At 49.0% G+C, this 22668-nt stretch overlaps 2 protein-coding genes across 3 annotated transcripts in view; one reads left to right on the plus strand and one right to left on the minus strand.

Moving 5' to 3' along the window:
• Positions 1 to 22668, minus strand: part of LOC145363622 (uncharacterized) — a 115526-nt gene that overhangs the window by 54292 nt on the left and 38566 nt on the right. Inside the window, exons 1-2 of one of the 2 annotated variants that reach the window (XM_080218805.1) lie at positions 8459 to 8537; positions 1821 to 5894 (exon numbers count right to left, since the gene is read on the minus strand). In XM_080218805.1, the coding sequence (XP_080074931.1) occupies positions 3133 to 5379 (2247 nt within the window). In that variant the 5' untranslated portion in view covers positions 5380 to 5894; positions 8459 to 8537 and the 3' untranslated portion in view covers positions 1821 to 3132. Of the gene's footprint in view, positions 1 to 1820; positions 5895 to 8458; positions 8538 to 22668 lie in introns of those variants that run through there. The other variant, XM_080218806.1, reaches the window with a different exon arrangement.
• LOC145363530 (uncharacterized) overlaps positions 10354 to 22668 on the plus strand; it is a 97967-nt gene continuing 85652 nt past the window's right edge. The window contains 1 exon segment of the mRNA XM_080218719.1: positions 10354 to 12026. Coding sequence (XP_080074845.1) covers positions 10453 to 12026 — 1574 coding nt within the window. The 5' untranslated portion in view covers positions 10354 to 10452.

Below are 22668 nucleotides of genomic sequence, written 5' to 3' on the forward strand. Positions count from 1 at the left end.
TTATAGGAAGGATGTGGAGGCTTTGGAGAGGGTGCAGAGGAGGTTTACCAGGATGTTGCCTGGTATGGAGGGAAGGTCCTATGAGGAGAGACTGAGGGATTTGGGGTTGTTTTCGCTAGAAAGAAGGCAGCTAAGAGGGGATCTTATTGAAACATATAAGATGATTAGAGGTTTAGATAGGGTGGACAGTGATAGCCTTTTTCCTCGGATGGAGAAAGATAGCACGAGGGGGCATAGCTTTAAATTAAGGGGTGGTAGTTATAGGACAGATGTCAGGGGTAGGTTCTTTACCCAGAGGGTGGTGAGGGATTGGAATGCCCTGCCTGCTGCAGTTGTAAATGCGCCTAGTTTGGGGGCGTTTAAGAGATCTGTGGATAGGTTTATGGATGGAAAGGGTTTGGTTTAGGTTAGAGGGTCATTGTTTTTTAACTGGTCGGTGCAACATCGTGGGCCGAAGGGCCTGCTCTGCGCTGTAATGGTCTATGTTCTATAATTCCCGGCTCGGGTCACCGTGTGGAGTTTGCACATTCTCCTCGTGTCTGTGTGGGTTTCCTCTGGGTACTCTGGCTATGCTAAGAAATTGCCCCTTAGTATCCAAGAATGCATAGGTTAGAGGGATTAGTGAGTATAATATGTAGGGATATGGGGGTAGGGCCGGGGTGGGATTGTGTTCGGTGCAGACTTGATGGGCTGAAGGGCCTCTTTCTGCACTTTAGGGTTCTATGGTCTATGACACTCCTGTCCCTCCAAAGCCAAAACACCCTTCCTAAGGCTTTCAGAATGAGGTAAGATATTTGAGTAAGAACAATGAGAAAAGCAATGACAATAACACACTGACTCACTAAAGATGATTACATCATTTACCAGATGAATTAATGGGTTAGTGTGTTCCATTTTGATAAACAAATAACCAGAATGTGTTGACCTTTTATCATCAAGTGAACAAGACATTACTAAAGTTAAAACAGATCAATACACAAAAGCTCAGGGTCCTTGACCAGGTCTATCTTTGACCAGACTAATCATAGAATCCTTACAGTGCAGAAGGAGGCCATTTGACCCATCAAGCATGCACCGACAACAATCCTGCCCAGGCCCCATCCGTGTAACTCCATGTACTTACCCTGCTGATCCCGTGACACTAAGGGCAATTTAGCCTGGCCAATCAACCTAATCCACAATCTTTGGAGGAAACAGGAGCACCCGGAGGAAAGCCATGCAGACACGGGGACAATGTGCAAACTCCACACAGACGGTAACCCAAGGCTGGAATCAAACCCAGGTTCCTGGCGCTGTGAGGCAACGGTGCTATCCACTGTGCCAGATTCTTACTGCAATAGTCCCTGCTGTGTCTGTTGAATGAATCCATTTCAGCCACTGTGCCACTCTCAGATTAGAATAATGGGCTCACAACGCCATTGAATGAGTCCTCCTGTAAGTGGCAGGGAAGTGGGGGGGGAGGCGATGGCCCAGTGGTATTAGCACTAGCCTATTAATACAGAAACTCAGCTAACGTTCTGGGGACCCGGGTTCGAATCCCACCACAGCAAATAGTGGAATGTGAATTGAATAATAAAAAAAATCTGGAATTAAGAATCTACTGAAGACGGTGAAACTATTGTCACTTGTCAGGAAAAACCCATCTGCTTCACTAATGTACCTTTAGGGAAGGAAATCTGCCGCCCTTAGCCCGTCTGGCCTACATGTGACTCCAGAGCCACACAGCAATGTGGTTGACTCTTAAATGATGGCTTAGTGGTATTAGCGCCAGACTTTTAATCCAGAAACTCAGCTAATGTTCTGGGGACCCAGGTTCGAATCCCACCACGGCAGATGGTGGAATTTGAATGCAATAAAATAAAATGTAGAATTAAGAATCTACTGATGACGGTGAAACCATTGTCGGAAAAACGCCATCTGGTTCACTAATGTCCCTTTAGGGAAGGAAATTTGCCATCCTTATCTGCTCTGGCCTACATGTGACTCCAGAGCCACAGCAATGTGCTAGACTCTCAAATGCCCTCCACAATAGTCCAGCAAGCCAATCAGCTCAAGGGCAACTAGGGATGGGCAATAAATGATGGCCAGCCAGCAACACTAATGTCCCACGAATGAATAAAAAAGTTAATTCTGTAAAAACACTAAAGTATTTTAATTTTTAAGAAGCAATGCTGTGTAACAATTTGAAATGAATTCCAGGATCTCGGATGAGTGTGATATCGGTCTTCAGGAAATGAGTTTCCACACAGGAAACAGCTGAACAGCTGCGCTCTCTATTTTGTAATTGACATTTTTACAGTTGTGACAATGATAAAAATCCTTTTACGCAAACAGACACCCTCGATGCATGCACAGCACACTCACTCGCACAGTGGTTGGCACTGCTGCCTCACTGCGCCAGGGACCCGGGTTTGGGTCACCGGAGTCTGCACGTTCTCCGCGTGCTTGCGTGGGTTTCCTCCGGGTGCTCCCGCAGTCTGTAAAATGTGCTGGGTCGGGTGCATTGGCCGCGCGAAATTCTTGTCGGAAAACCTTTCTGCCCGGAGGGGGGTGACAGTCTGGGATGCAGAGGGTGGAAGAGGCTAATTGCCCGACAGGCTTTAAGAAGCATCTGGATAAGCACTTGGCACGACATAACATTCAGGGCTAAATGCTGGTAAACGGGATTAGGTGGGAGGTCAGGAGTTTCTAATGTGTCGGTGCTGACTCAATGTGCCGGAGGGCCTCTTCTGTGTCGTATGATTCTACAGTTACGCGCGGTTAAATTCTCCCTCAGTGTACCCAAAACAGGCACCAGAGTGTAGCGACTGGGGGGTTTTCACAGTAACTTCATTGCAGTGTTAATGTCAGGTGACACTAATAAATAACTTTAAATGCAGCATGAGTCAGAGGTTTAAAAGACTGAGTAAATTCTTTCCCAGGTGAACTGTCCCAGTCCTGTGCAAACTCGCCGGTTGTGTCCAGAGATTGGATGTATTAATGAATCCAACCTCACATTCACATGACCCGCACAGCTCTTCCCCCAGCTGATCCAGTCATCATTTCTGCACTCGGAGCAAGTGAATGAACGCCCAACAGCAAACTGTCTGACAGTGAATTCTGACCCTCCCCCAGTGTGATATCACTGCTGTCTCAGGCTGGTGCATGTCTGTTTGACTCTCTGCTCAAACTCAAAGCAACGGAGACCCCCTCTCCAGCGTGCGTGCGCTGGTGGGTCAGCAGGTTGGACGACTGAGTGAATCCCTTCCCGCACTCGGAGCAGGTGAACGGCCTCTCCCCGGTGTGGACGTGCTTGTGGGTGAGCAGGTGGGACGACTGAGCGAATCCCTTCCCGCACACGGAGCACACGAACGGCCTCTCCCCGGTGTGGACCCGCTGGTGTATCAGCAGGTAGGAGGAGGTAGCGTATCCCTTCCCACACTCGGAGCAGCTGAACGGCCTCTCCCGAGTGTGACTGCGCTGGTGCACTGTGAGGTCAGACGATCGTCTGAACCCCGTCCCGCAGTCAGAGCACCGGAACGGTCTCTCGTCGGTGTGGACGCGTTGATGGGACATCAGTTCCTCAGGACTTTTATAGCACTTCTCACAGTCTGGGCATTTAAAAGGTCTCTCTCCAGTGTGAACCCGCTGGTGCCTCCGCAGGTTGGACGAGTGGGCAAATCCCTTCCCGCAGCTGGGGCAAATGAATGGCCTCTCCCCGGTGTGAATCCGCTGGTGGGTCTGCAGGTGAGAGGAACAAGTGAATCCCTTCCCGCACCTGCAGCAGCTGAACGGCCTCTCCCCGGTGTGAGTGCGCCGGTGCGTCAGCAGCTGGGACGAGGTACCGAATCCCTTTCCACACTCGACGCAGGTGAACACTCTCCCCCCGCTGTGAACTCGCCGGTGCCCCAGGAAGCCACATCGCTGGGTGAAGCCCTTCCCGCAGTCTGAGCAGGCGAACGGCCTCTCCCCGGTGTGAACCCGCTGGTGTCTCTGCAGGTTGTGCGAGTGGGTGAACCCCTTCCCGCACTGGGAGCAGGTGAAGGGTCTCTCCCCGGTGTGAACCCGCTGGTGTCTCAGCAAGTAGGACGTACAAATAAACCCCTTCCCACACACGGAGCAGGTGAAGGGTTTATCCCCCGTGTGGATGCGCTGGTGGGTCAGCAGGTTGGACGACTGAGTGAATCCCTTCCCACACTTGGCGCAGGTGAACGGCCTCTCCCCGGTGTGAACTCTCTGGTGCGTCTGCAGGTGGGATGACTGAGTGAATCCCTTCCCGCACTCGGAGCAGGCGAATGGCTTCTCCCCGGTGTGGATGCACTGGTGTGTCAGCAGGTAGGAAGAGGTAATGTATCCCTTCCCACACTCAGCGCAGGTGAACGGCCTCTCCCGAGTGTGACTGCGCTGATGCACCGTGAGGTCAGACGATCGCCTGAACCCCGTCCCGCAGTCAGAGCACCGGAACGGTCTCTCGTCGGTGTGGACGCGTTGATGGGACGTCAGTTCCTCAGGACTTTTATAGCACTTCCCACAGTCTGGGCATTTAAAAGGCCTCTCTCCAGTGTGAACCCGCTGGTGCCTCCGCAGGTTGGACGAGTGGGCAAATCCCTTCCCGCAGCTGGGGCAAATGAAAGGCCTCTCCCCGGTGTGAATCCGCTGGTGGGTCTGCAGGTGAGAGGAACAAGTGAATCCCTTCCCGCACCTGCAGCAGCTGAACGGCCTCTCCCCGGTGTGAGTGCGCCGGTGCGTCAGCAGCTGGGACGAGGTACCGAATCCCTTTCCACACTCGACGCAGGTGAACACTCTCCCCCCGCTGTGAACTCGCCGGTGCCCCAGGAAGCCACATCGCTGGGTGAAGCCCTTCCCGCAGTCTGAGCAGGCGAACGGCCTCTCCCCGGTGTGAACCCGCTGGTGTCTCTGCAGGTTGTGCGAGTGGGTGAACCCCTTCCCGCACTGGGAGCAGGTGAAGGGTCTCTCCCCGGTGTGAACCCGCTGGTGTCTCAGCAAGTAGGACGTACAAATAAACCCCTTCCCACACACGGAGCAGGTGAAGGGTTTATCCCCTGTGTGGATGCGCTGGTGGGTCAGCAGGTTGGACGACTGAGTGAATCCCTTCCCACACTTGGCGCAGGTGAACGGCCTCTCCCCGGTGTGAACTCGCTGGTGTGTCTGCAGGTGGGATGACTGAGTGAATCCCTTCCCGCACTCGGAGCAGGTGAATGGCTTCTCCCCAGTGTGGATGCACTGGTGTGTCAGCAGGTAGGAAGAGGTAATGTATCCCTTCCCACACTCAGCGCAGGTGAACGGCCTTTCCCTGGCGTGGTTACAAGAACGTCCAGCGAGGTTGGAAGATCGGCCGAACGCAGTCCTGCAGTCAGAGCACCTGGACGGTGGTGTCATGTCAGTGTGAACACCTTGATGTGACACCAGTTCCCCAGAACCACTTTCCAGAGTCTGGCTATTTATGAGGTCTATCCCCAGTTTGAACCCACTGGTGTCTCAGAAGGTTGGACGAGTGGGCAAATTCGTATCTGCGCTCAGAGCAGCTGAATGACCTCTCCCAAGTATGAACTCATTGGTGTGCCAACAGGCGAGATGAAACAGCGAATGTCTTCCCACAATCAGAGCAAGTGTCACAATTAAATTTCCACGTCGATGGGTAATTGCGTCCCTTCCCACAGTCCACAGCTTTCCAACTTTTCTCCCTGCTGCAACTGCGTTCGTCCTGACAGAATAGTCGACTGGCTGAAGTCTCATCCACAGGCATGACACACGCACAGTTTTTCTCCACTATGAATGGTGTTTTTTTTCCCCCCTCTCATGTTCAAAATCCGAGGATGCACTAGGCGACTCTGTAAAATTCTGAGGTGATGCTGGGTTTCAGTTTCCCGACATCTAATCTCCTGTGAAATTGACTGAAGACAGGAAAAAAAAGGAGTGAAAGAGTGGAATTGAATTGGCAACTTGACTATTAAGGATATTATCACACTACAAAAGACCACGGAAAAGATTTACTAGGATGCTACTGGGACTTGATGGTTTGAGGAGAACATAAGAACATAAGAAATAGGAGCAGGAGTAGGCCATCCGGCCCTTCGAGCCTGCCCCGCCATTCAATAAGATCATGGCTGATCTGTCGTGGCTCAGTTCCACTTTCCGGCCCTCTCCCCATAACCCTTAATCCCCTCTCTTATCAAAAACCCATCAATCCGCTTCTTGAAAATATTTAGCGAGGCAGCCTCCACCACTTCAACGGGCAGAGAATTCCAGGGATTCACCACCCTTTGAGTGAAGAAGTTCCTCCTCAACTCCGTTCTAAAACGCCCCCCCTTTATCTTGAGGCTGTGCCCCCTAGTCCTACTGTCTTTTTTGAGCGGGAAGAGTCTCTCCACCTCTATCCTATCCATCCCATTCATCATCTTATACGTCTCAATGAGATCTCCCCTCATTCTTCTAAACTCCAACGAGTACAAGCCTAGTTCATTCAGCCTCTCCTCATAGCTCAACCCCCTCAACTCCGGTATCAGCCTCGTAAACCTCCCCTGCACTCCCTCCAAGGCCAAAATATCTTTGCGCAGGTGCGGCGCCCAAAACTGCACACAGTACTCCAGCTGCGGCCTCACCAATGCCCGGGAATTGTTTCCCTGAAGCAAAGGTGGCTGAGGGGTGATCTTATAGAGGTCCGTAAACCAATGAGGGGCACAGATCAGCTAGATAGTCAATATCTTTTCCCAAAGGTAGGGGAGTCTAAAACTATACGTCAGAGAGGGAGAGATGCAAAACAGTCCAGAGGGGCATTATTTTCATTCAAGAGGGTGGCGACTGTGTGGAATGAGCAACATGGTGGTACAGTGGTTAGCACCGCTGCCTCACAGTGCCAGGAACCTGGGTTCAATTCCAGCCTCGGGTCACTGTCTGTGTGGGGCTTGCATGCTCCCGTTGTGTCTGGATGGGTTTCCTCTGGATGCTCCGATTTCCTCCCATAGTCCAAAGATGAGCGGGTTAAGTGGATTGGCCATGCTAACTTGACCCTAGTGTCAGGGGGATTAGCAGGGTAAGTGTATGGGATTATGGGATTGGGGCTTGGGTGGGATTGTGGTTGATACAGACTCGATGGACTGAATGGCCTCCTTCTGTACTGTAGGGATTCCATAGCGATAGGGATGTTTTCCTGCAGTTGTATATGGCATTGGTGAGGCCACACCTGGAGTATTGTGTGCAGTTTTAGTGTTCTTATCTGAGGAAGGATGTCCTTGCTATAGAGGGAGTACAGTGAAGGTTTACCAGCCTGTTTCCTGGGATGGCAGGTCTGTCACATGAGGAGAGACCAAGTTGGTTCAGGGTATATTCACTGGAGTGAAGAATGAAAGGGGATCTAAATTCTAACAGGGTTAGACAGTGTAGATTCAAAAAGATTGTTCCTAACTGGGGGCAGGGGGGAGAAAAGAGTCCAGAACTGGGGATCATAGTTTGAGGATAAAGGGGTAAACTTTTAAGAACTGAGGCAAAAAGAAATTTCTTCACCCAGAGGGTGGTGAATGTCTGGAATTCACTGCCACAGAAAGTAGTTGAGGCCAAAATGTTGTGTGATTTCAAGAAGAAATGAGATAGAGCTCGAAGGGCTAAAGGGATCAAAGGATATGGGGGAGGGGAGGGGGAATCGGGAAACTGAATTCGATGATCAGCCATGATCAGAATAAATGGCAGAGCAGGCTCAAAGGGCCGAATGACCTACTCCTGCTTCTAGTTTCTATGTTCTTGTCTCGGTCTCTGCAATCTCCTGCAGCCTCACTACCTCCAAGGTCTCTGCACTCCTCTCATTCTGTCTTTCTGAGTGTTCCCAATTTTAATTGCTCCATGTTTGGTGTCAAGCTAAGGCCATAAATTTTGGAATTTCCTCCCTGAACCTCTCATCTGCACTATCTTCCTTTCCTCCTTTAAGCTACTCCATAAATCCTACTCTTTGAGCAAACTTTTGGCCCTCATATATCTCCTGTGAAACACTGCTTGATCACACACCTACAAAACAATTCAGAATGTTCCTTTACATGAAAGGTGCTACGTGAGTACAAATTGCTATTGCTGGTTTGGAGATATATTGCTGCTCCTTCATCATCACTGGGTGAATAACCAATATTTCCCTATCTAACAGCGTTCTGGGAGCACCTTTACCACACGGACTGCAGCAGTTCAAGATCCAACATCTTCTCCACAGGCAACCTTGGGTGGGGAGTATTTGTTGCTGGTCCTGTCTGTGGAAAGGCAGGGGGAGTGGGAAGTGCTAATGTGCTCTTGCAGAGAGAGCTAGCACAGGCAGGACGGGCTGAATGGTCTCAGTCTGAGAGGAGCTGGTTTGCTCTTGCAGACAGCTAGCACAGGCAGGATGAGCTGAATGGCCTCAGTCTCTATTACAATGATTCAATGATAAAGAAGCGACTCTGGAGACCAGCAAGCAACCTGTATATAACCTAGGACCAACCTGATACAAAGCGGCTCTCCATTGATCTGGGAGCTGCGGCCCCGCTCGCGGGGGGGGGGAAGGGCTCAATTAATTCCCGGCTTACACAACATGTTCCCGAATCCAGTCCCTTCATCCCCCCACTTTCCCCATTGTGGACCCGTCTGCCCACCCCACCGCCCGCACTGCGCATGCTTCACTCACCGCCCGGCCCCACCCTTCATTGTCCCCCATTGGCTGAAGGACCAGCCGCACCTGCTCGGTCCTTCAGTCCCGCCCCTTCATTCACTGCCATTGGCTGGAGGACCAGCCGCACCAGCTCGGTCCTCCAGTCCCGCCCCTGCGTTCACTCCCATTGGCGGGAGGACAAGCCGCGCCCCGCCGTGCTCCCTCCAGGCCCCGCTCCTCGCTCATACCGATTGGTCGCAGCAGCTACCGCTCGGATCGGGCAGTGATATGCGCATGCGCTTTGTGGGCTCCAGCCTGAGTATGGACTATGCGGGCTCTAACTAGAGCATGCGCGGTATGGGTTGCCTCTGGAGCTGGAGGGAGAGACAGAGATGGTCAGTGGTGAGGAACTGGAGGCAGCAGAATGGGAGAGGAGGCTTCATAAACTCCCACTGGAGCAATTAAATCCCCAGGGCGTTATATGCAATATCATGAACTGGAAATGTTTCAGAGGTGAGTATTTGTGACCATTCCTCTATAGGTAACAGTTTTCTAGTGCTGTGCTCTGTCACCTGGGAGAGGTTCCATGTCTCGGGAGCTGGTCTGACTCTTTCACTGTGGATCTGAAACCACGTCCATCCACTGCTCTGTTCACCTCTGCCCTCCCTGATCTCCCCTCTGTCATTGTCAGTTCCCTCTACCTCTAAAAATGGGCATGAGGTGGAGATGTTGGTGTTGGACTGGGGTGGGCACAGTAAGAGGTCTCACAACACCAGGTAAAGTCCAACAGGTTTATCTGCGACCAGAGCTTTTGGAGTGCCACTCCTTCATCAGGTGAGTGATAACGATCGTATTTTAACTCTGCTAACTGATGCTTCCTGTGTGTCTGTTTTTATTTCAGATCTCCAGCATCTGCAGTGTTTTGCTTTTAGTTAAGTCACGGGGATGTCTGACCTGGAAGGGAACTTGATGTTCTCAGACACCTGCTACCCTGGTCGTTCGAGATTGGTGAAAGTTTGTTGAGATTCAGTCAAAGTTCTTCTTGAGTTTTGTATATAAAAAATCCTTTTCCTTCACACCCCTTCTTTTCCCATCTCTCTCAATCTGCTCCCCTTGTTTACAGAGTCTTGTGTACGTCCGGACTGAGTGGCAGGTTCCCTTCCCTCAAGGACATCAATTTTTTTTAAGTTTAAGTTTTTAAGTGTATTATCCGTGTCACAAGTATATTAACACTGCAATCATAGAATAGAATCGTAGAATCCCTACAGTGCAGTAAGAGGCCATTAGGCCCATCGAGTCTGCACTGACCACAGTCTCACCCAGATCCTATTCCCGTAATCCCACATATTTATCCTGTTAATTCCTCTGACACTAGGGTCAATTTAGCATGGCCAATCAACCTAACCTGCACATCTTTGGACTGTGGGAGAAAATGAGTGCATCTGGAGCAAACTCAAGCAGACATGGGGAGAATGTGCAAACTCCACACAGACAGTGGCCCGAGGCTGGAATTAAACCTGGTTCTGGCACTGTGAGGCAGCAGTGCCATTGTGCTGCCCCGGTGAAGCAGTGAACCACTTATGCTCCTATGACTATGTGGTAACTTTCATTGTTACTTTTTCCTGGCCCCAGTAATTACCAGGTTAATTCATTTAGTTCAATTTCACTATCTATCATTGTGTTTTTTGTGGGTTTTCTTTCACTCCCTATTTTCTGTTTTAAATTAATTTCACAGCATGTTAGAAAGTGAGGATTTGCAGTTGGGAAACTCAAACAAAACATTCTCATCAGGACCTGACGGGAGTCAGCCAATTTATTGTAACCGGAATATCATTCGATTTTGGAACATGGACGGAAAAAGCACCGTTAGCAGTGGAGAGAAACTTGACACGTGTTCTATGTGTAGACAAGACTTCAGCCAATCATCTGGCCTGTCAGCACATAAATGCAGTCACAACGAGAAGAAACTGTGGAAATGTGGAGATTGTGGGATTTACCCATTCAAAGTGGGAATTCATCGGGGCAATCATAGTGGGGAGAGATCATTCACCTGCCCTGTGTGCGGGAAGGGATTCACTACCTCATCGAACCTACTAAAGCACCAGCGCAGTCTCACAGCAGAGAGGCTGTTCCCCTGCTCTGTGTGTGGGAAGGGATTCGCTCGCTCATCCAACCTGCTGAGACACCAGCGAGTTCACACTGACGAGAGACCTTTTAAATGCCCGGACTGCGGGAAATGCTTTAAAAGCCTCCAGGAACTGATGTCCCATCAACTCGTTCACACTGACGAGAGACCATTCGGCTGCCCTCGTTGTGGGACTGGGTTCAAACAGTCAGCTGACCTCACTAAACACCAGCGGGTTCACACTGGGGAGAGGCCGTTCACCTGCTCCAAGTGTGGGAAGGGATTCACTCACTCCTCCAACCTGCAGAGACACCAGCGCGTTCACGCTGACGAGAGACCTTTTAAATGCCCAGATTGTGGAAAATGCTTTAAAAGTTCCCAGGAACTGATGTCCCATCAACACGTTCACACTGATGAGAGACCGTACAGGTGCTCTCAGTGTGGCACTGGGTTCAGGCAATCATCTGCCCTGTTGAGACACCGGTGGGTTCACACCGGGGAGAGACCATTCACCTGCTCCCAGTGCGGGAAGAGATTTTCTCACTCATCCAATCTGTTGACGCACCAGCAAGTTCACTCTGGGGAGAAACCTTTCAAATGCCCGGACTGCGGGAAGTGCTATAAAAGCTCCGGGGAACTGATGTCCCATCAACGTGTCCACACTGACGAGAGACCGTTCCGGTGCCCTGACTGTGGCACCGGGTTCAGGCGATCGTCTGACCTCACTGTACACAAGCACAGTCACACTGGGGAGAGACCGTTCACCTGCTCTGAGTGTGGGAAAGGTTTCACTACCTCATTCTACCTGCAAACACACCAGCGGGTTCACACTGGGGAGCGGCCGTTCACCTGCTCTGAGTGCGGGAAGGGGTTCGCTCGGACGTCCCACCTGCTGATACACCGCCGCACCCACACTGGGGAGAGGCCATTTAATTGCTCTGAGTGTGGGAAGGGGTTCACTACTTCGTCCCAGTTGCAGGCACACCAGCGAGTTCACACTGGGGAGAGGCCATTCAGCTGCTCCAAGTGTGGGAAGAGATTCACTTGTTTATCTCACATACTGACGCACCAGCGAATCCACTCTGGCGAGAAGCCATTTGTTTGCTCCAGGTGTGGGAAGGGATTTGCTCATTCATCCAACATGCGGAGACACCAACGAGTTCACACTGAGTAGAGGTCTTTTAAATGCTCTGACTGTGGGACGTGCTGTAAAATTTCCAGGGAACTGATGTCCCATCAAGACGTTCACAGTAACTACAAACTACTCAGGTGCTCTCACTGCAGCACTGGGTTCAAGTGATCATCTAATGCACTCCACGTCACTGCACTCACACTGGAGAGAGGCGATTTAGCTGCTGTGAGCGCAGGATAGATTTTGCTTGTTTATCCCACTTGCTGATGCACCCCAACAAGTTATAGGGAACTTTAGTTACAGGCACGGTAGCACAGTGGTTAGCACTGCTGCTTCACAGATCCAGGGTCCTGTGTTCGATTCCCGGCACGGGTCACTGTCTGTGTGGAGTTTGCACATTCTCCTCGTGTCTGCGTGGGTTTCCTCCGGGTGCTCCGGTTTCCTCCCACAGTCCAAAGATGTGCGGGTTAGGTTGATTGGCCATGCTAAGAAATTGCCCCTTAGTGTCCAGGGATGTGCAGATTAGAGGGATTAGTGGGTATAATATGTAGGGATGTGGGGGTAGGGCCTGGGTGGGATTGTGTTCAGTGCAGACTCGATGGGCCGAAGGGCCTCTTTCTGCACTGTAGCTTTCTATGATTCTAGGGAGCAGTTGGCCAGGCTAGGACTTTATTCCTTGGAATGTAGGAGAATGAAGGGTGACCTTATTGAGGTGTATAAATTTATGAGCGACATAAATAGGATGAATGCGCATAGCCTTTTCCCCGGGGAAGGGGAATTGAAAACTAGAGGGCATAGGTTTAAAGTGGGAGGGAAAAGAGACTTGAGGGGCAACTTCTTCAGGCAGAGGATGGTGCAGATATGGAACGAACTGCCAGAGAAAGTGGTCGAGGCAGGTACAATAGCAACATTTAAAAAGCATTTGGATGAGTACATCGATTTGAAAGGATTAGAGAGACATGGGCCAAATGTGGGCAATTGGGACTAGTTGAGAAGGAACCATGTTTGTCATAGACTGTGCTGTATTGACCTAGTTCACACTAGAGTGAGGCTGTTCATCTGCTCCAAGGGTGGGGAGGGATCGACTTGACTATCCAACCTACTGAGTCACGAACAAGTTCACAAATGACTGTAGTGATTGAATTCTGCTCACACCCAGGACTGAGTCATGTTCGTTTGGGTCTGTTTTTCTTAATGTTAATAAATTAAAATCCCGTGGTGTGTTAACATTCTGGTTAAAAGGCAAACAAACCAGCTTTGCGTCAAACAAAGGATCTGAGCTATGAGGAGAGATTGGGTAGACTGGGGCTGTTCTCCCTGGAAAGGCGGAGAATGAGGGGAGACCTAAAAAGAGGTGTATAAAATTATGAGGGGTATGGATAGGGTGAACAGTGGGAAGCTTTTTCCCAGGTCAAAGGTGACAAACATGAGGGGTCACAGGTTCAAGGGGGGGTGGGGGCGAGGTTTAATTCAGATATCAGAGGGACGTATTTTACACAGAGGGTGGTGGGGGCCTGGAATGCACTGCCAAGCAAGGTGGTGGAGGTGGACACACTGGGATTGTTTAAGACTTATCTGGATAGTGACATGAGCAGATTGGGAATGGAGGGATACGAACAAATGGTCTAGTTGGACCAATGAGCGGCGCAGGCTTGGAGGGCCGAAGGGCCTGTTTCCTATGCTGCATTGTTCTTTGAAAGGTGTTCGAGATGTTAAAAGTGTGTTGAATCTTTTGACATCTCTAACACCTTTTAGATCCTTTGAAGGCCTCTCCCTTTCCCCAGTCTCCTCTATCCTCACCTCCAACGACAAGTATGAGGAGCTCATGAGCTTCTTCTGAATTCCATCAAGTATAATCCTAACCCATTCATTATCTGTTTATATGTTAGCCCTGCAATCCCAGGAATCAGCCTGATAAACCTTCGCTGCACTCCCTCTTACAAGAACGTCCTTCCTCAGATTAGGAGACCAAAACTGCACACAGTATTCCAAGTGTGGCCTCACCAAGGCCCTGTATGATAACATCAGGACATCCCTGCTCCTGTACTCAAATCCTCTCACTACGAAGGCCAACATACCATTGGCCTTCTTTCTCTAATTTTTCCCAATCTGCTCTCATGCCCGTCTTGTCCATGAGACGCACCTTCTCCCTCAAGCCTATTCCCACTAAACTGATTACCACCCAACTTCCCCATGTTCACTGATAATGTTCACAATTCTTTTGCCTGAGATACTAGGAACAAGAAAAACATTTAATTAAGAGTAGGCCATTTAGCCCATCAAGCATGCTCTGCCTGTCAATGAACTGGCCATCATAGCCTTCTGTGAGAATAAATTCCACAGATTCACCATTCTGTGGCTGAAGCAATTCCTCTTAATCTTGGTTCTAAAGGGTCATCCCCTTTACTCTGAGGCTGTGTCCTCAGATCCTAGTCTCTCCCGCTAAAGGAAACATCTCCACATCCACTCTATCCAGTCCTTTCAGTATTCTGTGTGTTGCAATGAGATCCCCCCTCATTCTTCTAAACTCCACTGAGTACAGACCCAGAGTCCTCGAACACATCTCATATGTCAAACCTTTCATTCCCAGGATCACTCTTGGGAATCTCCTCTGGACGCTCTCCAAGGCCAGCACGTCCTTCCTTAGACATGGAGCCCAAAACTGCTCACGATATTCCAAATGTTGTCTGACTAGAGCCTCAGAAGTACATCTCTGCTCTTGTATTCTGGTCCTTTTAAAATGAATCCTAACATTGCAAGTTCCTAACTGAACCTGCAAGTTAACCTTAAAAGAATCTTGAACTAGGACTCTCAAGTCCTTTTTTGCTTCTGATTTCTGAATTCACTCCCCATTTGGATACCACATTGGAAGTTCAGATACCACATTGGAAGTATGGAGCTCAACTTAAAAGTTAAAGTTTATTTATTAGTCGCAAGTAGGCTTACATTAACACCGCAATGAAGTTACTGTGAAAGTCCCCTAGTTGCCACACTCTGGCGCCTGTTTTGGGTACACTAAGGAAGAATTTAGCATGGCCAATGATACCTAACCAGCACATCTTTCGGACTGTGGGAGGAAACCGGAGCACCCGGAGGAAACGCATGCAGATGCGAGGAGAATGTGCAAACTCCACACAGACAGTGACCCAAACCGGGAATCAAACCTGGGTCCCTGGCGCTGCGAACATGTTCTGTAAGTCACTGTCTCAAATTTACCCTATGTCTATAAGTTTGTCCTACCTTTATCTTAATAAGCTGCTCTACAACCTACCTTTGTTGTCATTTCCAATCCTGTTGTAATAGGTCCAATCTGAACAATGTATGAGTTCACACCAGGGAGATGCTGTTCCTATGCTCCATATGTGGGAATAGATTCACTTGTGTATCCAGCCTTGCTGCCTATCAAGTTGTTCATTCTGATAAGAAACCATTTAATTGTTCTCAGTCTGTGAAGAGTTTCAAAGACACTAATGATCTAATGAGATATCAACTGAGGCACAATGGTTACAGGGTTCAATTCCCAGCTTGGGTCACTGTGTGTGTGGAGTTTGCACGTTCTCCCTGTGTCTGTGTGGGTTTCCTCCGGGTGCTCCGGTTTCCTCCCACAGTCCAAAAGACGTACCGGTTAGGTGCATTGACCCGAACAGGCGCCAGAGTGTGGCGACTAGGGGAATTTCACAGTAACTTCATTGCAATGTTACTGTAAGCCTTACTTGTGACTAATAAATATACTTTTACTGGAGAGAAAGCATTTATCTGCACTGAGTGTGGGAAGGGATTCATTCAGCTTGCTGACTCATCAACCATCCTGCCAATGGAGACAATTAATTCCTCCCAATGTCAATAGAAACTGACATATTAAAAAAAAACTTTATTAAATCACTCCTTTCTCTGCCATGGGGTAAAACAATCCTGGCTTCTCTCCACAGAACTGAAACCCCTCATCCCTGATACTATGGGAATTTTTTCCTGCACCCTCTCCAAGCCCTGGACATCTTTCGCAAAGTGTGGTGCTCAGAATTGCACATTTCAGCTGAGGAATAAACAGTAAATCACAATATCTAACTTGCTTTTGTATTCCATGTCTCCAATAATAAACCAAGGCCCCCATGGCAGCACGGTAGCACAGTGGTTAGCACTGCTGCTTCACAGCTCCAGGGTCCTGGGTTCAATTCCCAGTTCAGGTCACTGTGTGGAATTTGCACATTCCCCTTGTGTCTGTGTGGGTTTCCTCCGGGTGCTCTGGTTTCCTCCCACAGTCCAAAGATGTGTGGGTTAGGTTGATTAGCCATGCTAAGAAATTGCCCCTTAGTGTCCAGGGATGCACAGGTTCGAGAGATTAGTGGGTATAATATGTAGGGATATGGGGGTAGGGCCTGGGTGGGATTGTGTTCGGTGCAGACTCGATAGGCCGAAGGGCCTCTTTCTGCACTGTAGGGTTCTATGATATGATTAGATTTTTATAAGCAATTTGATCAATCTATCCTGATGGATTTGAGATTCGTGTACATCCACTCCCTGGTCATTGTGTTCCTGAATTCTGTTTAAAATGGTTGCATTTAGTTTATCCTGCCTCTCTTCATTCTTCCCACGCCTCTACTTTCTCAGAAGGCTAAGGAAATTTGGCATACCAGCTACCACACTTACCAACTTTTACAGGTGCACCATAGAAAGTGTTCTTTCTAGTTGTATCACAGCTTGGTATGGCTCCTGCTCTGTCCAAGACCACAAGAAACGACAAAAGATTGTGAATGTAGCCCAGTCCATCATGCAAACCAATTTCCCAGCCATTGACTTTGTCTGTATTTCCCACTGCCTCAGAAGAGCAGACAACATTCTTCCACTTTCTTCCGTAAGGAAAAAGATATCAAGTCTAGTACCAACCGACTCAAGAACAGCTTCTTCCCTGCTGCCATCAGACTTTTGAGTGGACCTACCTCTCGTTAAGTTGATCTTTCTCTACACCCTAGCTTTGACTGTAACACTCCATTCTGCACTCTCCATCTCTATGAAAGGTGTGCTTTGTCTGAATAGCGTGCAAGAAACAGTACTTTTCACTGTATCCCAATACATGTGACAATAATAAATCAAATCACATTAAATCCAAAATCCATCCTTGACTGTGAATCATTTTGGGATGTTCTGAGGGAGTGAAAGGTTCCAAATCAACAGAAGAACTTTCTTTCTCTTTTACAACTGATGTAAAATTTTAGATTTTGCTCCAAAGATTAAATAGGGATTGATATTCAAAGTTAATTATTTGACTGATTCAGGAACAACTTCAGCTGTAAGTCAGTGAATTAACAGAAAAGATCCCAGACAGCAGGGTCTTAACAACAAACTCAAAAAATACTGGAAAAATCTCAGCAGGTCTAACAGCACCTGTGGCGAGAGACTAGAGTCAATATTTCAAGTCTGGATGTTCATAACTGTGTCTCTCAGATCTGCTGAGATTTTCCAGCATTTTCTGCTTTTTCAGGTTCCAGCATTTGCAGTCTTTTGCTTTTATATCAGCGGGTTCTTCAAGGTACACTGCATGCCCGACAGTTCAATCAGATCCACTCTTAGCTCAGGACAGCTCAATAATTCCACTTACTCTCCACACAGATGTTCTCCTACTATAGTGTGGCACCAATATTTCTGTTTTAACTAACACCGTCATAAAAAAACTGCATTAATCGATTCGTCATCTGATAGCTGTTTGTGGAATCTTACTATGCACAAAATGAATGCCAATAAACACATTTATATCACACATTTAATGTAATAAAACATCCCAAGATGTTTCAGAGGAGTTTCAAAAAGAGAAAAACTGACACGAGTCACATAGGATGATAATATCTATGATGGTTGGTCAAAAGCTTGATTGGAGAAGCTGATTTCAACAAACGTCTTTAGTGAGAGATGGAGGAGTTTCGGGAGGGAGTTTCAGTTTCATGACTGGTCACAGCCACAAACAGTGATGACTTGAGGGTCCTCGCTCAGAATTCTCTTAAGGTTTTGTTTGCAGGTTCACGTGGTAGTTAGGAAGGCAAATGCAATGTTAGTATTAATTTTGAGAGGACTAGAATACAAAAGCAGGGATGTACTGCTGAGGTTTTATAAGGGCGTGTGATAGACTGGGCTTTGTTTACGACCCTTTGTAACTTCTTGTGGTCTTGGGCAAAGCAGGAGCCATACCAAGCTGTGATACATCCGGCGAGAATGCTTTCTGTGGAGCATCAGTAAAAATTAGTGAGAGTGATCAGAGGCCGTGTGTGACTGGAGCGAAGGAGTGACAGGACCGTGGAGACATTTGAAAACGGGGGTGCAATTTTTAAGGTAAATGAAAATAGTGTGGATGCTGGAATGAAAACAGGCAATGCTGCAAAATCTCCACAGTATCTGTGGAGAGAGAATAGAGCCAACATTTAGGATGACCCTAGCTCATTGCACTGATTTATTATTGTCACGGGCACAGTGAAAAGTATTGTTTTTTGCGCGTTCTACAGACAAAGCATACCGTTCATAGAGAAGGAAAGGAGAGAGTGCAGAATGTAGTGTTAGGATGTAGCTAGAACTATACACATATATAACTGTATGTGTAACTGGGAATGGCGACACTGCTCAATGCCAACCCAAAATCTCGTTTTGGGAGGTTTGCCGTCTTACACAACATGTTTAGAAGTCTCCCATCCACCCGCCATACTCATCTCGCCCATGGTGGGTTCCAAAGACGCCCATCTCCCGGACCACCTGAAGGACTACTGCCCTCGGAGCATGCGCAGGAGAGGCGGCCGACGAGGAGAGTGAGCGGTGAGGCTCGAGGCTGGGCGCAGGCGCAATGAGAGCGAATGTGTACTCATAGCGGCCGCTTTGGGGGGGGGGGGGGGGGGGGACAATAGACAGGAGCCGCGAGCGAGGGGAGGACAATAGACAGGAGCCGCGAGCGGGGGGGACAATAGACAGGAGCCGCGAGCGGGGGGGAACAATAGACAGGGGCCGCGAGCGGGGGTAGGGGGGGGACAATAGACAGGGGCCGCGAGCGGGGGGGACAATAGACAGGAGCCGCGAGCGGGGGGGAACAATAGACAGGGGCCGCGAGCGGGGGTAGGGGGGGACAATAGACAGGGGCCGCGAGCGGGGGGGACAATAGACAGGAGCCGCGAACGAGGGGAGGACAATAGACAGGGGCCGCGAGCGGGGGGGACAATAGACAGGAGCCGCGAGCGAGGGGAGGACAATAGACAGGAGCCGCGAGCGGGGGTAGGGGGGGGACAATAGACAGGGGCCGCGAGCGGGGGGGAACAATAGACAGGGGCCGCGAGCGGGGGTAGGGGGGGGGAACAATAGACAGGGGCCGCGAGCGGGGGGGAACAATAGACAGGGGCCGCGAGCGAGGGGAGGACAATAGACAGGAGCCGCGAGCGAGGGGAGGACAATAGACAGGAGCCGCGAGCGAGGGGAGGACAATAGACAGGGGCCGCGAGCGAGGGAGGACAATAGACAGGAGCCGCGAGCGAGGGGAGGACAATAGACAGGGGCCGCGAACGAGGGGAGGACAATAGACAGGAGCCGCGAGCGAGGGGAGGACAATAGACAGGAGCCGCGAGCGAGTGGAGGACAATAGACAGGAGCAGCGAACGAGGGGAGGACAATAGACAGGGGCCGCGAGCGAGGGGAGGACAATAGACAGGAGCCGCGAGCGAGGGGAGGACAATAGACAGGATCCGCGAACGAGGGGAGGACAATAGACAGGGGCCGCGAGCGAGGGGAGGACAATAGACAGGGGCCGCGAGCGAGGGGAGGACAATAGACAGGGGCCGCGAGCTTGGGGCGGGGGCAACAGAAAGAGGCTGGGTGGAAGGAGTTGGTTACAGACTGAGAGCTGATACATTCACTCTACTCTGTCTCTCTCGTACACAAACACTGCCTGAACTGCTGAGCATTTCCAGCATTGCATCTTTTCATTTCAGATTAGCCCCTCATCCGCGTTTGAGGGGGGTGCTATTGTTTTATCGAGGGCAGCGCAGTGGTTAGCTCTGTTGCCTCACAGCACCAGGAGAGCCGGGTTCGATTCCCAGCTCAGGTCACTGTCTGTGCGGAGTCCGCACTTTTCTCCCCGTTTCTGCGGGGGTAACCTCCAGGTTGCTGTGGGTTCCTCCTACAGCGCGAAAAACGCGCTGGTTAGGTGCATCGGCCACTGCTAAATTCTCCCTCGGTGTGCTGGATTGTGGCAACTAGAGGATTTTCACAGTAACCTCATTGCAGTGTTAATGTAAGCCTACTTGCGACACTAATAAATACATTTAGAAACCTTAAAAACTTTATTCTTGGGATTACCCACAGAACCAAGTCTAGAAACACAAGCAGCAGAAAATGCTGGGAAATCTAAGCAGGTCTGACAGCATCTGTGGGGAGAGAACAGAGCTAACCTCTTAAATCTAGATGACCCTCTGTCACTTCTTCATCTTTTAGAAGAGCTGGTTTTGCATTGGGTTGGGAGGTTGGGTGAAGAAGTCGCTTCCTGGCTTCCTATGTGAGTTTTACTTGTTTCAGCTTGACCCCGACCAGAGATAGAGGAGAGGTTTCTGGTTTAACCTCCAGTGCTGTTTGAGAGTAGCCAGGCCCATTAATTTCCAATGTGGGATTATCAGGGACAGTGGATTCTCAGGGAGATTGGGGTTGTTCAATAGACATTGTCCATTCAGTGATAGAATATCTTCAGAAACAGGTAATTCTATGGAGGTTTTAATCTATTTTATGTATATATAGATATTTTAATGGTCTTGTGGGTATCATTTACTGGGAGGTGATGCCTTAGTGGCATTATAGCTAGACTATTAATCCAGAAGTTCAGTTAATGTTCTGGGGACCCGGGTTCGAATCCGCCACGGCAGATGGTGGAATTTGAATTCAATAAAAAATATCTGGAATTAAGAATCTACTGATGACCGTGAAACCATTGTCGATTGTCAGAAACGCCGATCTGGTTTACTAATGTTCTTTAAGGAAGGAAATCTGCTGTCCTTACCCGGTCTGGCCTACATGTCATTTCCAGAGCCACACAGCAATGTGGTTGACTCTCAACTGCCCACCGAGGGGCAACTAGGGATGGGCAATAAATGCTGGACCCAGCCAGGGACGCCCATGTCCCACAAATGAATTTAAGAACATAAGAAATAGGAGCAGGAGTAGGCCATCTAGCCCCTCGAGCTTGCCCCGCCATTCAATAAGATCATGGCTGATCTGAAGTGGATCAGTTCCACTTTCCCGCTTTCTCCCCATAACCCTTAATTCCCCGTCTATCAGAAACCTATCTACCCGTGACTTAAATATATTCAGCGAGGTAGCCTCCACCACTTCAATGGGCAGAGAATTCCAGAGATTCACCACCCTTTGAGTGAAGAAGTTCCTCCTCATAGAATCATAGAATCATAGAATTCCTACAGTGCAGAAGGAGGCCATTCAGCCCATTGAGGCTGCACCGACCACAATCCCACCTGTCCCCTATCCCCATAGCCCCACATATTTACCTGCTAGTTCCCCTGAGAATAAGTGGCAACTCTGATCTAAACTGCAGCACCGCCCCCCCCCCCCCGCTTATCTTGAGGCTGTGTCCCCTAGTCCTGCTATCCTTTCTAAGCAGGAAGAATCTCTCTACTTCTACCCTATCCATCCCCTTCATTATCTTATATGTCTCCATGAGATCCCCCCTCATCCTTCTAAACTCCAACGAGTACAGATCCAGTCTATTTAGCCTCTCTTCATTGGCCAAGCCCCTCATCTCCGGTATCAGCCTAGTGAACCTCCTCTGCACTCCCTCCAAAGCCAATATATTCTTGCGCAAGTGCAGCAACCAAAACTGCACACAGTACTCCAGCTGCAGCCTCACCAGTATCCTGTACAGTTGCAGCAAGACCTCCCTGCTTTTATATTCTATCCCCCTCGCTATAAAGGCCAACATTATAGCGAGGGGGATAGATAATTTTAAAAAATTAACAAGATAAGATGCCCTGTTAATTCCCTCAGTGGCTAATTATATATATGTTGATGGAGCTTCTTGAAGCACAGTGAAGAAGATGCTGATGTTAAATAAGGAATTACTGGATTTCTACCATCCCCCCACCCGTGATGATGAAGGGACAGTAACATGTGCCCAAGTTAACAATGTCAACTTACTGTTACTGTGCCTATTTCCCTGACTCTAAATCAGCAAGCGTTTTTGAATTTTTTTATTTCATGGGATTTTATTTACTATTTCATATGATTATTTCATGGATGAAGGAACAGTGGTGCATGTCCAGGTCAAGTACATTTCTATAGTGCCTTTGATGCAGCTTCCTCCATCAGCAAGCTTTTTAAAAATTATTTGATTTGATTTATTATTGTTACATGTATTGGGATACAGTGAAAAGTATTGTTTCTTGAGTGCTATACAGACAAAGTATACCGTTCATAGAGTAGATAGGTGAGAAGCAAGGGAGAGGGTGCAGAATATAGTGTTACAGTCACAGCTAGAGTGTAGAAAAGGATCGACTTAATGTAAGTCCATTCAAAAGGCAGTAACGGAAGAAGCTGTTCTTGAGTCAGTTGGTATGTGACCTCAGACTTTTTAATTTTTTTTCCCGACAGAAGAAGGTGGAAAAGGATATGTCCGTGGTCCTTGATTATGCTGACTGTTTTTACGAGGCAGCAGGAAGTGTAGACGGAGTCAATGGATGTGAGGCTCGTTTGCCTGATGGACTGGGCTACATTCACAACCCTTTGTAGTTTTTTGCAGTTTTTTCAGAGCAGGAGCCATAGCAAGCTGTGATACAACTAATG

This window comes from Carcharhinus amblyrhynchos, unplaced genomic scaffold (genome assembly GCF_965287045.1).
Source record: "Carcharhinus amblyrhynchos unplaced genomic scaffold, sCarAmb.v2.hapA scaffold_39, whole genome shotgun sequence".
NCBI lineage: Eukaryota > Metazoa > Chordata > Chondrichthyes > Carcharhiniformes > Carcharhinidae > Carcharhinus > Carcharhinus amblyrhynchos.